This window comes from Indicator indicator, chromosome 4 (assembly GCF_027791375.1).
Source record: "Indicator indicator isolate 239-I01 chromosome 4, UM_Iind_1.1, whole genome shotgun sequence".
NCBI classification, from domain to species: Eukaryota; Metazoa; Chordata; class Aves; order Piciformes; family Indicatoridae; genus Indicator; species Indicator indicator.
Window position 1 is genome coordinate 8,880,106 of NC_072013.1, and position 14,878 is coordinate 8,894,983.

A 14,878-nucleotide genomic window follows, 5' to 3' on the forward strand; every position below is an offset into this window, starting at 1 on the left:
ATCTCTTTTTGGGGAAAGCGGTGGGGCCAGGAAAGATGGGTAACTGAATTTCTGGATTTAATTTCATAAGATATCTGTCATTTTTAAACAAAAGATTAAAATCTTGAGTGCTTTCCTTTGTTATTAAATCTACAAAAGTATGCTCCATGACAAATCTGGAATTCACCTTTTTTTTCCTATTACTTTCATGTATGCCTCCTGCTTTTGATGTTGGCCCTAGTCAGGTTCTACTGGGAAGCAAAAAAAAGCTTTGCTTTTGAGTTCCCTCTTAAAGACACAACAATGACTCAACTGAACCAGCACTGTTTTAAGAAAAGCTAAACAACTTCACCATGTCCCCATACCCTTTAATTTCCTCTGTTGAAAAGGTGCTAGGGAGCATGAGGAGTGATGAAGAGTGTTTTACTTGTATCTGGAGTAGGTGTATGAAGGGTTTGGATAATTGGCTCATGTATGAGTGGGCTAAGTATTTTCTCTTTGCTGAGGGATTGGAGGTTAAAAGGTTTATCTTGCACAGCTGAGAAATGAGCAAAGATACCCTATGGAGCTCTCTGGTGATAACCAAGCTTTCTTTGCTCTTGGTGTTTAAATATATGCTGCTGGGGCAAAACTGCTGATTCTATTGGGGTTACTTGCATTTTGACTGCTCCCCCTTTTAGATCCAGTTTCTTTCCAAGAGGAAGAGAAAGAGTGGAATGTTGGCTTCCAGCTGATACCTCACTGTTCCTTACTCAAACAAGATGAGTCACATCCCCGCCAAGCCCAGTGCCACATCACTAGTGGTGACTCTGCGGATTGTGTGTGTCACTCCTGAAGGAGGAGATCCTGAGTACTGCTTGTTGTGGGGATTAGGTGCCAACTGTACTTACAAAACTTGTTCAGTCAGGTGCTATGAATAGGCTTTCCTTTAGAACATCAAAAAGTTTGCTGCAGATGATCAGAAAGGTCGCTGCTCATGCTCTGGAACCTGACATGTCCCCAAAGCAATCAGCAGTGTAGGCGTATTAGTTGTCAATTGTGCACTGTGACAGAAGTCCTAGCAAGTGTTGCAATGCAAGGAGAGGTGAGTTTGGAAGTTATTTTAAAATCCAAGTCTTTTCTGTTACTGACTTACTCTGGAGTGCTGCACCTGAGCTGTTTGCCTTGTCCATACAGGCAGGCAGTGCTACCAAAGTGGACACTGTTAACAGTGATGAAGAGAGCTTACGATAAGAGCCCCACAGACCTACTTATCCTGGGCACTGTGCTGGAGCCAGCATTCCTGGGAAGAGGCAAACGTGGGTGTGAGACAGTAACTCACAGCAGCACGAAAGATAGTGACATTAGGATGGCAAGGTTGAAGGAAGGACAATGATAAAAAGAAAAGTCAGTAATAGTGAGACTGGTCTAAGGAAAGGTAGGGTACAGTTGTCCTGACCTCACTGTCCACAAATACTCTCTTCTAGGTGGTCCATCTCCTCTTTTCCCCCAGGGAGATGCTATGATCCCCTTGTTCTCTAATCCCCGGCTTTAAACCATTGCTGAGTCCCTCTTTTCTGAACATAGAACTGTAATTTTATATTCTTCCTTTAGGCTATGACTTCTGCCAAGTCCTCCAGTGGTTTGCTGAGAGGGTCGACCGCATCATCCTCCTTTTTGATGCCCACAAGCTGGATATATCTGATGAGTTTTCAGAGGCTATTAAGTCATTCCGGGGCCAGGATGACAAGATTCGAGTGGTGCTCAATAAGGCTGACCAAGTGGACACACAGCAGCTGATGAGGGTCTACGGTGCTCTCATGTGGTCCCTGGGAAAGGTGATCAACACTCCAGAGGTGCTGCGGGTCTACATTGGCTCCTTCTGGGCCCATCCGCTCCGAAACACGGATAACCGAAGGCTCTTTGAGGCCGAGGCGCAGGATCTTTTCAAGGATATCCAGAGTCTCCCACAGAAGGCTGCTGTGAGGAAACTCAATGATCTGATTAAGAGGGCAAGACTTGCAAAGGTAAGAAAAGGTAAAACCCCTGAATTAGTGAAATGAGCAGTCTTTTTCTGTCTCTTTCAGTGTGCTCTTTCTCACTCTTCCCTATCTTTCTCTACCTGTGTGGTTTTCAGCAAATGGATTGAATTGGAAGTTTTCCAAGGAAGATGTGTAGCCACTTGGGATGTAGAAGCAGCAAGTGGGAGGAAACTGAAACTTGTACTGGAATGCCCCCCTAACTTTACAGAAGGAATTTGATGCTTTTTTTACCAATAAAGCTATCATTTGCTTGGGAGGGGAGTAATTTTTCTTTATTTTTGACACTATGCAGCAAGGTAATCTTAATGTTACTCTTTGGAGATAAACCACCTTTTTTTGTTGTTGTTGGTATGTAGAGAACATAAGAGCATGGGGGGGCAAAAAAACCCTACCCCAAAACCTATTTTTTTATCTTTTTGCATATTAATGCCTTCATGCATTACTGTGAATCAGCCGCTGTGGAGAAAAACTAACTAAATGCATTTATGTGATACCCTGGAATACAAGACTGATTAAAAGCCTAATTCTTGGTGAAGCACAGATCCTGATGAACTGGAGGGGTGCTTGTCCATTAGATTGAGACTGTTGAGCAACTCAGAATCACTTGGGTGATACAGACTTGGTGTCACCACATCCAGAAGAAGCCATCTCTTGTTACCCATCAGCATGTTGGGTGTCCCACTGTAGGTAGCCCCTCTCACTGTTCCCACTGCTTTTAGCTTTGGAGGAACACAACTTAAGAGTCACCATCCAGTGTGCATGAGCAAGCTGCATAGGATAAGGCTGGTACTGCCTACAGCTGACTGTTGAAACCTGTGCAATTTTTTCCATAGGTCTCTAGTTATCTCTGATGAATGAGTGGATGTCACTTTAAAGCTTGTGAATTGCCACCAAGTTTTAAGTACTTGTTTGCAAAACCTTCTGGTTATATTTTACACTAATCTTCAGAGTCTCTGCTTAACAGTGTTAGCATCGTTTGTCCATTCTTCTCACAGCCTGACTAGAACAAGCTTTGATTGCAGTCTGAAATATTTCTTTCCTGTTTCTCTGACTCTGCAGTGTGTGTTTTGCTGGGTTGTTCTTTGGTTTTGGTGTTGGTTTTGGGGGGCTTTTGTTTGGGTGGGTTTTGTTGAGTTGGTTTTTGTTTGTTTTGTGTGGGTGTTTCTTGGTTTTTGGGGGTCTTTTTTTTTTTTAGTTTAGGACTGTAGCTGCTTTTAGAATAATAGTTAAAAGCACTCTGTAACAGTTGCCTTTTAAAAAATTAATTTTAAAATCACGTTCCTGATGCTGTTGTGTTAAAAGCTGCTTATGATGGCAGTCTGTTTTGTGGGTGTCATTGGCAGCTTTCTGCTTTCAATTGTTGCAATCATTTTGGAAGTAGAAGTGTCAGGTTGCTGTCAGGTGTTTTGATGTAATGTAAAATAAAAACAGAATACAAAATACAATGCCCAGAGGACATGCTACTGAGACAGCTATGGAAGGGAAATAAACTGTTTATCTACAGGGAAGCTGCAATGTAATCTCTCCAGTGTCATCCAGTGTTGTCTGTTTTCCAGACTGAACTAAAAGTACTAACACTCAAAAATGTGAGGTTTTTTTACATCATTGCATGGTATTTGTTTTCCTTTTTCTATGCCACTCTGTTCTTAATCTCATCTCAGACATGCGTGGCAACCAAAAACGAAGGCAAGCTGTTAACTTGCTGCCATATTTGGGCATCAGGCTTTTTTCTTTTTTTTGAGTCCTGTGACTCACCATCCCATATTGAAGATGGGAACTGCTCTTATCTACAAGAAACACATGTGCATACTGGCAGGCCTTAGACTGCCTAGCATACACAGCTGAAGCTTGATGCTTGTGAAATACAAACATACTTCTCTTATGTTGCCTGAAGTATTATTTTAAACATAAGAACCATAAAATTGCTTACCATTATTTATAAACTCTCTTTGAAATATATTTTTGAATCAGTTCCGAAATTCTGGAGAAATGCTCCTAGTTCTCCTATTAGGAGATGTCATGGTTTTATGCAGAGGCAGTTTCTTTAAGCTGTTTTTCTTCTGCTCAGCAGAAATTTTAAATTATCTGCAGTTAAAATGTATGCCTTTTTTTTTTTTTTTTTTTCTGATGTGAGGAAACAACATTGTGTGAAAGTTGTTAAGAGGTGTAAATAGAATCTGGTTACATACTTTAAGAACAAAGAGATACTAATTTTCCAGTTTCCAGTATGCCTCCTAAATAAATAAGGAAAGGAATGGGAGAGCCCTTCCTCTGTACAGATTGTGTAAAGTTTGTACAGAATACTGTAAGGCAGATTCTGTTGTGGTTTGGTAGGTATTAAGTGTTTTTATTTGCACCACATCTGCACGATCACTTTTTACTACTGATGCTTTTTTGTGGTAGTGTCTTCCTTCACTCTTCAAAATTTCAGCTTGTTACTGCTTAACAGTTTTATAGACACCTTTTAATTTTTTTCTTCCCCCTGTGTGTGAAAACTATAACTTCTGATTTGAGAACAGCTGCATCCTTTTTTGATTAAGAGGGACCTGAGTTCTGTAAAGATTTCCCCAGCTATGGAGGTCATTTGGTCTCAGTAAATAGGTGGGGATGCAGTGTCAGTTCAGTTAGATAAGCCCTTAGCATACTTGGATTTAGGGTTAGCATACTTGGATTACTTGAGGCATTATCCCACTGCTTCCTACAATAATTGCAAGGCAAATGGAGTTACAAATCTCCATCAGTGAAATAGGTGGGACAGTATGGCTGGCACTCTCTGTATGATCACTTCATGTGGTGTCAGGACATGGTTTGGGAGCCTACCTTAGTGTCCTACCATACTTCTCCTTAAACTACAAATGTGCATCTGTATTTCTTTTAAATGTGTTTCCTTTGAATGGCAGAGAAAAGTAATGCTGAAATCAGCAAAAGTTAGTTGCTAACTATTCATGTAAACATGAAGTTCCAGAAGCAACTGTTGATAGTATCTTATCCCTGAACTGGCTTATGGAAACTATTATTTCTGTTTCTTTTTATGGTCTGAGTGAAGAACACCAATGTCAAATGTAGATAAGCAGTAGTTTTGATTTAAGTTTGCTTCTTCTTAGGTTCATGCATATATCATCAGCTATCTGAAAAAAGAAATGCCCTCTGTATTTGGTAAAGAGAACAAGAAGAAGGAACTGATCAACAGATTACCAGAGATCTACATCCAGCTGCAAAGGGAATATCATATCTCAGCAGGAGACTTCCCTGAAGTTAAGAAAATGCAGGTAAGAGGATAGTTTATACTTCCACTGAAATAATACTAACTTTCCAATAGGATTGCCAAATTGGAAAAGTTGGGACAGTGTGTCTTAGCATTCTAGTTTAGGGTGAAGTGACAGTCAATCATGTGTCTGTTATGGGGTTAGCATGACTTGTAGTAGTGCAGAGCCAAGAAAACTGCTAACTTCCTTAAGTGTGCATCCACTGATACAGGACTGCAAAAATTGCCATAGGGAGTCAGACCTTCTGTGCCTTTAGTCAATGTGTTCCCTGATGACAGATCGTACTAAATGTTTTGTGCAAATAAAATGTCAGTGGACATGAAAGGGTCCAGTTGGTTCTTGTTTTGTGCCCTAAATGTGTGTATTTATATCACTGGTGTGATGCTATCAAGTACTTGTGTGGGTAAAGTCACATACTTGTGCTTCCTCTAAGTGAAACTGTCTGATAGTGAGTAATAAAGGCAATGTGTTATCTGAGAAGTTGAACTTAAAGCCTCTCTTTTCTGAAAATTATGTCTTTCAGTTTTTTCCTGTCCTTTTGAGCTTGTGTGCTATGAAGGAGAGAGAGAGAAGTTCTCAATTTATACTCTTGATGTTAATTACCTTTTGTCTCTGGTTCCTCTTTTGAATTTAGTACCATTTTTCTGTCAATTTTTCACCTTCTTATTTCTGTCCTCCTGTTTGAGGCAAGTTGTTTAGAAAGTGTCCTAGGGTAGAGCAGCAAATATTGTGTTAGCAATACTTTTCAATTTATTCCTCAAGCCTCATATTGCAGCTTTTGGATGTCAGTTCATAGACTTCTGAAATGGCCTTTGAATTAGAAAATAATTCAACTTGGAAGCTTATGGCTACTACTTGGCTACTCATGAGTGATGGAGGGAGTTTTTCACATTCTGACAATTTATGGGGTACACTTACACTGCTAATCACAAAAAGTCGTGACTGGCTGGTTATCTATAGGGATGCACAAGTTTCTTTTATGAACTAAAATATTTGACTTGAGAATTAATTCCTGGCATGAGACAGTAAATTATAGATGAAGCACAAGATCTCTTTCAGCAAGGTTTTCCCAGGCAGGATTGTTGCAAGAGTTTCATGAGTCAGGCTTTAAAAGGGAGTTGCGTGGAAAAATTTGACTCTTTTTTTTTTTTTTTTCCATTGTCACTTGTTGTCGGTGATGCAAAATGAAAGAATGAGAGGTGATCTCTTGTCAGTTTGCTTATTGAAACAAAATTTGAATGGCACTTTATCAGACTAGTAGTGCATGTCACAAAGCCTCAGCAGCAGATGGCAGCAAATATATACACGAGAGATCAGTCACCTCTGTAACGAGGAGCAAAATGGTGGTAAAACAGATAGCAGGTTTGACCTTTGCTTTCTAAGATTTATTGCATGCCATAGTTTTATACTGATCAGTTGCCATAAGTCAGGTGATTGTGTGCAAATGTCACCTCTGCTGTGATAGCTGTTGGTTGGCATTTTTCCACTGAGAAATCCCAAGTTCTGTGCATGTGAGCAAAGCCACTTGGCTGTGCTTCAGATTTCTTGGGTCCATATCATTATAGCTCTGATATGTTTGGGAGTAGCAACCTGAGGCAATTAGATGTGATTTGTTGAAACAGTTTAACACCATTTTGAGAGGGGTTCGGTGGGGAGGAGACATTGTTTGGTTTGGTTTGGTTTTAGCCAATTCCACTGTAGCTGTTTCTTCCCGGGTATCATTTTGCGTGTAGAAATAATTTAATAATTGCCTAAAGCATTTTTAATTCTCCAGTGCTCTGGTGTAAAACATGCTTGGGCTTGTGTTGGAATAGCACTTATCGCCTAGTTAAAACATCTCACTGAGGTTGGTGGGTGTTAGGTACAGGAAAACCCAGCAAGGACCGTATGACTTCATGATTTCTGGCAGCACTTAAGATAGTACAGCACTATAAAAGCAGTGCTGCTGTTATCCCAGCTCAGTTTTTCTTAATTGGTAAGAGACCCGACCACAAACAAGAAGTTTAATCTACAAAATCAGATCACTCTTGCAAACTCTTGGATCTGTATTTAACTTCAAACGCTTGCGTAAGTGCTCGCAGGCCTGAGGACCCGTTTGCATGCTTGCTTTGATGGTTGGGAGAAAAATCACCACACGGAAAGTTGTTGGGTAACACACATTCACTGCTGTGCTTTTATGCATTGCCGTTTTGAAAATGGTATTGTAGATGTCATTTAATAAATGAGCTCATGCATTGTTGCAAAATCATCTTCATGTGTTGGATCAGTATATTTGGTGTATGGTACATATGTGTCAGCTGTGCTTCTCTTTCAAGAAGAGTTTCAGTTGTGGAAACTGCTTCAAAAGATAACCTTCTTTTAATATGAAGCCCATTCTTTAGTCTCTTCAATGTATTGGGAATGTTTCTAACTGCTGTCACTTTGTTGTTGGCAGGAGCTGTTGGAGACGTGTGACTTCACTAAATTTCATTCTCTGAAACCAAAGCTCATTGAAGCTGTGGATAACATGCTGGCCAATAAAATTGCCTCCCTGATGAACCTGATCACTCAGGAAGAAAGCAATATGCCCACAGAGATTGTACAAGGCGGAGCATTTGATGGCACCATGGCAGGACCTTTTGGCCACGGTTATGGAGAAGGTGCCAAGGAAGGAGCTGATGAAGACGAATGGGTTGTTGCCAAAGATAAACCTGCTTATGATGAGATATTCTACACTCTGTCACCAATCAATGGCAAAATATCTGGGATTAGTGCAAAGAAGGAGATGGTAACTTCTAAACTGCCCAACAGTGTCTTGGGGAAGATCTGGAAACTTTCAGACTGTGATGGTGATGGGATGTTGGATGATGAGGAGTTTGCCTTAGCAAAACATCTCATCAAGATTAAACTGGATGGATATGAACTGCCTGGCACACTCCCTTCCCACCTGGTGCCACCATCTCACAGGAAACCTCTCCAGACAGTAGAGTGAAAAATACATGGAGGAGCTTGGAAATCTTTAAACAAACGTGTTGAAACCACCAACATTTGAGAATTAGGCCTAAGTTTTAAACCTCACAGCACATTTCATGCAAGTTACTGAAATTAGAAGCATGATAGCAGGGAAGCGTTCATGTAGCTGTCCCTGCTGACCTTCACTCAGACATGCTTATCACAAGTGCCTTGTATAGCTCTGTCGTAAGGTGAAAATGTTTTTGTAGTCCTGCTTCTGTGTCTTGCTGCCTTTACAACCATACAGCAGAAAAGACCATGTATAGAAACCACTGACCTTCACCAAACCTAAATACTTAGCAACCATAAAGTTCCTCCAAACTAACTTAAATAGTGCAAGGAAGCTCTGAATGTTAAATTCACCTGCCTATGCAAGTAACATTTTCTATGCTAAAAACATACTGCAGGCATCAAGTGAATGTCAGCATCTCTGGAGTTTTAAGAAAAGCTTGATACAAAAGGGAATTGCTAATTTTCTTTTCCTTATCAAATAGGGAGTTAGAAAAAGAGAGAAGAGTAATGGGGAGAGTCTTTTAAGTGCTGAGAATACGAGCAGGCTTGTCTTAAAACTTTACTGATTATATCTAGAAATGCAAAATATTAAAATGATTCTTTCAGTCTGTCATCATTGTGTCTTGTTATCTGGAGACCTGCCTCCTCAGTGCTGTACAGCACTATATACTCAGAATTAGCACTGGAAGAACTACATCTCCTTCGCTTCTGGATTTGAAGTTTCTTTTGAGGTCTTGGTTTAGGTGCCCTGCAGATTGATAAATTCCTGAGTTGTTCAAAGTGACAGGAAAACATTTTCATAAGCTGAAAAAATAGATAAATCATGTTTCTGTTGAAATCAGGCTTTAAATTCTGTTCAGAAGAGGTGCTCTGCTCAAAGTCAGCCTCTTCAAAGCACATCAAATTGTCTTGGGAAGTTTTCATTGGTATTTGATTTCTGTTTGCAAATAATTTTACAGTTATCTTTCTCTCTTTTTTTTCAATATATAATATTTCTGATAAAAGTTTTAACTTTTCCCCTAAGTGTAGCTGACAGCCATAAAAGAGGAATTCTATTCCTATGGTGTCAGATTTGAAAGATGGGCAAGCTAATGGGAATCTTTACATTAATTCTAATAATTGATATCTGGCTCCCTCCAGCTCCTCTAGATCACAGAATCACAGAATAGTAGGGGTTGGAAGGGAGTTTTGGAGATCATCTAGTCCAACCCTTCTGCCAGAGCAGGTTCACCTAGAGTAGGTTGCTTAGAGTGGCTATTATTCCTGTATTGAAAACAATCTGTGAAAGAAGTGGATGCTTAATAAACATTCATTTTTCTAACAACACAATCAAAGCTGAACATCTTGGCTGCTCACAGCTGATTTTTATCAGTACCTTAAAAGACCACAATTTTTTGGCCCTGTGAGCTTGAATCTTTCAGGGAGGGCCAATTTTTTTCTGAAATCAAACAAGTTTTGCTCTGTGCATGTGAGCAGCATTTGACTTGTGTTCCATGTGCAGTATGAATTTCCCCACATCAAAGATACTGTAGTTTTGAGCACTTTTTTTCTTTGGGTCTCAGTAAGTGGTAGCAGTGTAGTGCCTTCTGAGGCAGAGCAAGCCAAAAGGTTTTTCAGCATCCTTGCAGTAGGGGTGGGAAGGGAAGTAGTTTGGGTATTGTCTCCCAGTTAGGGATTTAATCACATTTATGTGTTCAGATTTGTAGGTCACCAAAGAGCCTCAGCTTCTTATTTCAAATCATTCATTTGTAGGTTGTGATTTTGGTTTAATACTTACGATCTTTCCAGACCTCTTACCATCCTGTATCTGTTCTGATGTGAAATTACCACAGATACTGCCAGGGCTGTACCATGTGGAAAGCAATAAAGCTATTTTAAGTAATAATGGAACACCTTTACTTTGCCAGGCTTACGGGTCTCTAGCAAGGATATCCCGGCATAGTTAAATCTTTCTTGAGGGCTTGCTTGTTGTTCTTTTTCATTCTTAGGTTTTTCTCTTTTCATTCAAGCATACCAACTTAATTTCTGTTAGACCTAATGCAGGAGCCAAGTTAGCCTTGATGCATTTCAGTGTGACTTAGTAGAGCTGTGAAGTTCAACCACGAGTCTGGCAGTGTGACTGTACACCTGCAGAGCAACTGATATTTCTGTGTAATTCTTGATTGAACAAAAAGTCTATAGACCTTGCAGGAGTTGTTTAATACATAAATAAATAAATCAGGCTGCAGAAGTAGTAATGTGTGCTTGTTTGTGTGTGATGTCTGCAGTCAGTAACAAATTCATATACTAATGACCAACCTGATTAGATTAGTAGGGAAAGACACCAGGAGAAAGAAAGCAAGCTTGTGTATCATGACTACTGTAGTGTGGGCAAAGCTGAGAGGATCTGGGGAAGGTGCTGTTGTTCTATCTATGCCTTACCTTGATCTTTAGCAGCACAGGATTCTCAGGGTGGACCTATGTTTGAGTTCCCACTGTGTGTAGTTTCAAGGGGTGATGCTCTAAATGCCTTCGAGCCATATGATCCCCTCCTTCTTCAGTGAGCACAGCAGGATAGTTTCTCAGTGATTTTTATTTTTCTGGCTTTATTGGTGGTAAAGTGGAGAACACAGCCTTTTCTTCAGTCTCCATGACAGTGTGCTGATTTGGGCTTAGGAGAGACAAATTGAAATGCATCAATTTGATAAGTAAAAATATTTGTCTAGGTAGGTTTGAAATGTTTTTCTGGTTTTCCTGTAGAATTTTGGAAGGAGCATGCATGAAGCATATATAGGAGTAGGGGTGTATTACCTGGAGCAGTAGAAGTATTTCAGGATTGGTGTGCAAAGCTACATGCATAGAAGTATTTCCAGATAGTTTTAGTGCAGTGCACTGGCAACATACTTGGTTGGTAGGAATAAAGTACGTGTCATATGGACTTTAAACAGCAGTTTCTTGCATAGCTGAACTGATAGCAGGTTGCTGTTGCTCAGGGGAAGAGGTCTCTCTTCTCACTACCTCCTTGCAGAACTGTGGGCTTACTCCATTTGCCTTGCTGGTTCTTGAGCTTGTCTCAGATCCTGCAAACCCATTCAATGGGTTAAATCAGCCACAGACAAGAGTGTGGCTGATGTTCTGTGGAGTTAGTAAGTTCAAGTGTTAGGAGCATGAGAAGTGAGCAGGATATCCCTTCTCTCATGAAACTGTGTTCCACGTAGTTACCAGGAACAGCAGTATGAGGTAACCTTTAGTGTTCAGTTTGATGTTACTAATGTCTACTGAAGGAAGACTACGAAGTTGAATTTGGCCATTTTATGCCTAGGATTTTGATTACATTTGCTGCGAGAGCATTAAAAACTGTCAGTAATCATTCCTGTAAAATCAGTGCCCACCTGATGCCATAAACCAAAGTAGCGTCTGCTGCTTTTATCTCTTCTCCAGCACTTTTGATTCCCAACCCTAGTTCTGTTCCCACAGAAATTAGAACTTTGTTGGAAATGAAAATCTGGGCCTGCTGCTTACCACACTGTTTTGTCAGCAAGAGTCTTTTAAAGCTGAAAATGGTGAGTTTACAAAGTGGTGGTTTTGGTTTGTTTGTTTTTTTTTTTTTTTTTTTTAGGTCAGAGTGAGGTCTCAGTTTTTAGTTGGATATGGTATAGATTTCTGTAGAACCTGGTCTCAAAGCAGCAGTATCCATTCCTTGAGCCTTTCAACATCATTCTTCCACAGTACTTGAAATGTTTTTCTTTTTACTTCCTTTCCTTCACAACAAGCAGTCCCTTCGGTGGCTCTTTCAATTGCTGGAATTCAAGCAGAGTTTGAAGTGTATGGTTTGATAAGTATTGTGTAACTTAGCACTGAGAGAATGAGCATGAACTTTTTATACTTCACATTTTCACCTTTTGTGGTATTTTTGTTGAATACTGTGTTTCCACTTCAAAGACACTGTTATTTTGGAGGGAAGGCTTGATCTGGACACTGTGTTTCGGTTTGTCCAACTAGGCAAACAAAGTTGTAAGTTCATTACTGTTGCACTTTTATTACACAATAAATTCCTTGCAGATACTGTAATATATTTTAATATGCTTTGTAATCATTTTTAGAAAGTGATGATAAAAATTGCTGATTTAATAAACTAATATTGAACTACCTGATGCTTTATTTTGTAAGCCACTTTCTGGAAGGTAATCTTTCAGACTGAAATTTTGTAATCCTGCTACTTAAAGCTCATAGTTATTTGGCAAGCAGCATTTCCACCTCAGTTTATGTATCCACAATAGATTATGGTTATTTCTCTTCTGTGTCCTTGGACTTGTTGAGATTACTGCCTGTGCCAAGGCTTAATTCCAGAATTAAATTTATATTTAAAAAGGAAAAAAAAAAAAAACCTTCAGCACCTCTCTGTAATTAGCTTTTTGTAGGAGAATGTAATTTTGGAGTTTCTTAATATCCAAACATGGAAATTTCTGCAAGTCCAAGTACAGAAGATAAATTTAAAACTTCCTGTGCGCATTGAAAGCTTGAAACTTGAGGCACTTTTTTTAACTTCAGTGAGGGTATTAACCTTGGGGGAAAAAAGAATAAATTAAATAGCACTTTAGCAAGATGTACTTTGTTGATATGTTTATCCCAAAAGTAGCCCTAGCTACTACTTAAAAATAACCAATTATGTCAGTGGAATATTAATTTTAATGTTGTGCTTAAATTAATGTCCCCCTATCTTTGGCCTTTATACACACAATGTACTTGAAGCATCTCCAAAGATACACCTCTGCCACCAGGATGCTACAGCTAGGCTATTGCTCCTGCTACAGGGAAAGTTAAGTTGCTGCAGAGTTGAAAGGGTTTGTCCACAGCAGTGTTAGCTAGTTAGGCCATTATTGCTCATGATGGTCATGCTATCTGTCACATGAAAGCAAGTGTTTCATGTACAAACAGTAGGTTGTGGCTTCCTGGAGGCTACATTGCTGTTGATCTGCAGCAGCTAGTTTGAACTGTTCCTTATAGAAGTCAGAAATCGTTTGCAGAAGTTAGGTTTTAATGGGTTTTGGAAGTGGAGATTGGATTTATTTATTTTTTTTTAGTAGAACAATGTTTTACATAGTTCACATATGAGGCATTTCAGACTTTGTCAGATTTACAGCACACTTGATTGTTAAATGTTCTGCTCTAATACTCAGTTTATATTTGGACAACAGGAACAATAGATGAATACCCACACTACAGGTTCAACTAAGTTTTGCAGTAATTGTTACATATTTGGCACTCTTAAAACTTTTCTGTTCATGCCTATTGTGCCATTTAGTTTCCCCAAACCTTGTTATTTGATCCCATGTTTGGTGTATTTGTAGGGGTTTGGAGTAGACATTTATTCTCAGCTTCTCTGATCCAATGCTTTATCATGCTACAAGTATTAACTGTGAGTGCAGACGACCTTGGCCCTTGGTCTAGCCTGGCCTGACTTCAGTAGGAAACCCTAGGAGGAGGTGATTGCCTTGCCCTGATTAGACAGATGAACAAACACATCTGCTGAAGGTGCCTCTCTTTGCTTGGGTTGCATGACAGTGAGCTGACTGCTGGAAATAAATGCCCAAACTCAGCAAACACCTTGTCCTGGTTTCAGCTGTGGTTTGGGTTTAGTGTGAGAACAACATTGATAACACGCTGGTGGTTTAGTTGTTGCTCAGTAGCGCTTATTCTAAGATCAGGATTTTTCACTTTCTCATGCTCTCCCAGAAAGCATGAGCACAAGAAACTGGGAGGGAACATGGCCAGGACAGCTGACCCAAACTAGCCAAAGGGATATTCCATACCATAGGACATCATGGCCAGCATATAAACTGGGAAGAGTTGGCTGGGAGGGACAGATGACTGCTGGATCATTGGTCAGCAAGTGGTAAGCAGCTCCAGCGTGCATCGCTTGCCCTTTCTTGGGTTTTACAATCTCACTTTCTGTTTTGTTGTTATATTCCTTTTCATCACTTTTATTATTAGATTTAAATTTTATTTATTAGACTGTTCTTATCTCAAATCATGATTTTTTTTTTTTTTTTTTTTTTTTAGTGTTCCAATTCTCCCCATTCCACTGGGAGGAGCTGGGGGAGTGAGAGAGCTGCTGGCTGGGGTTAAACTGTGACACACCTGTTGTGACCAAAACACAGTCAGGAGTAGCTGTAGGTGTTTTCACAGTTTGTTCTTTCTTGTCTTCTTCCCCCATTCCCTCCCCCCCCACCCCCCCTTATACAGTTACATGTCTGTATCTATACAGGGTTTGTGACACGAAAGGAAAAATACCTTTTCTTGTGGAAACCATGGTATTGAGATGAGTTCCTCTTTCTTTCCCCACAGGATCCTCTTCCTGCTAGTGCAGACTTTTACCTGGTGATAGACTGTGGACTCACTGTTCCTTTATGCTCCAGTAAATACTGGAAACTCTTTAATGTCAAGTCTAACTTGTTCTTCCACCTACTCTTTTCTCTTGAAAGGGAGGTTGCCCATATTCTTTCCAATGTGTTGCTAGCCCAGCCACCCTTATTCCACTTCAGTCTGGAGCTCTGAAGGTTTCATTGCAGTGAAAGTAGCCCATTTTACACGGGTGGTATGTATCTCTCAACAGATGCTGTATTTCAG

At 39.9% G+C, this 14,878-nt stretch overlaps 1 protein-coding gene across 1 annotated transcript in view; it reads left to right on the top strand.

The window, feature by feature from the left end:
- The window catches only part of EHD4 (EH domain containing 4), a 30,798-nt gene extending 18,944 nt beyond the window's left edge, over window positions 1–11,854 (top strand). Inside the window, exons 4-6 of the mRNA XM_054400068.1 lie at window positions 1,573–1,985; window positions 5,105–5,269; window positions 7,701–11,854. Of these exons, the coding sequence (XP_054256043.1) occupies window positions 1,573–1,985; window positions 5,105–5,269; window positions 7,701–8,237 (1,115 nt within the window). The 3' untranslated portion in view covers window positions 8,238–11,854. The remainder of the gene's footprint in view (window positions 1–1,572; window positions 1,986–5,104; window positions 5,270–7,700) is intronic.
- The last annotated feature ends 3,024 nt before the right edge of the window (window positions 11,855–14,878 follow it).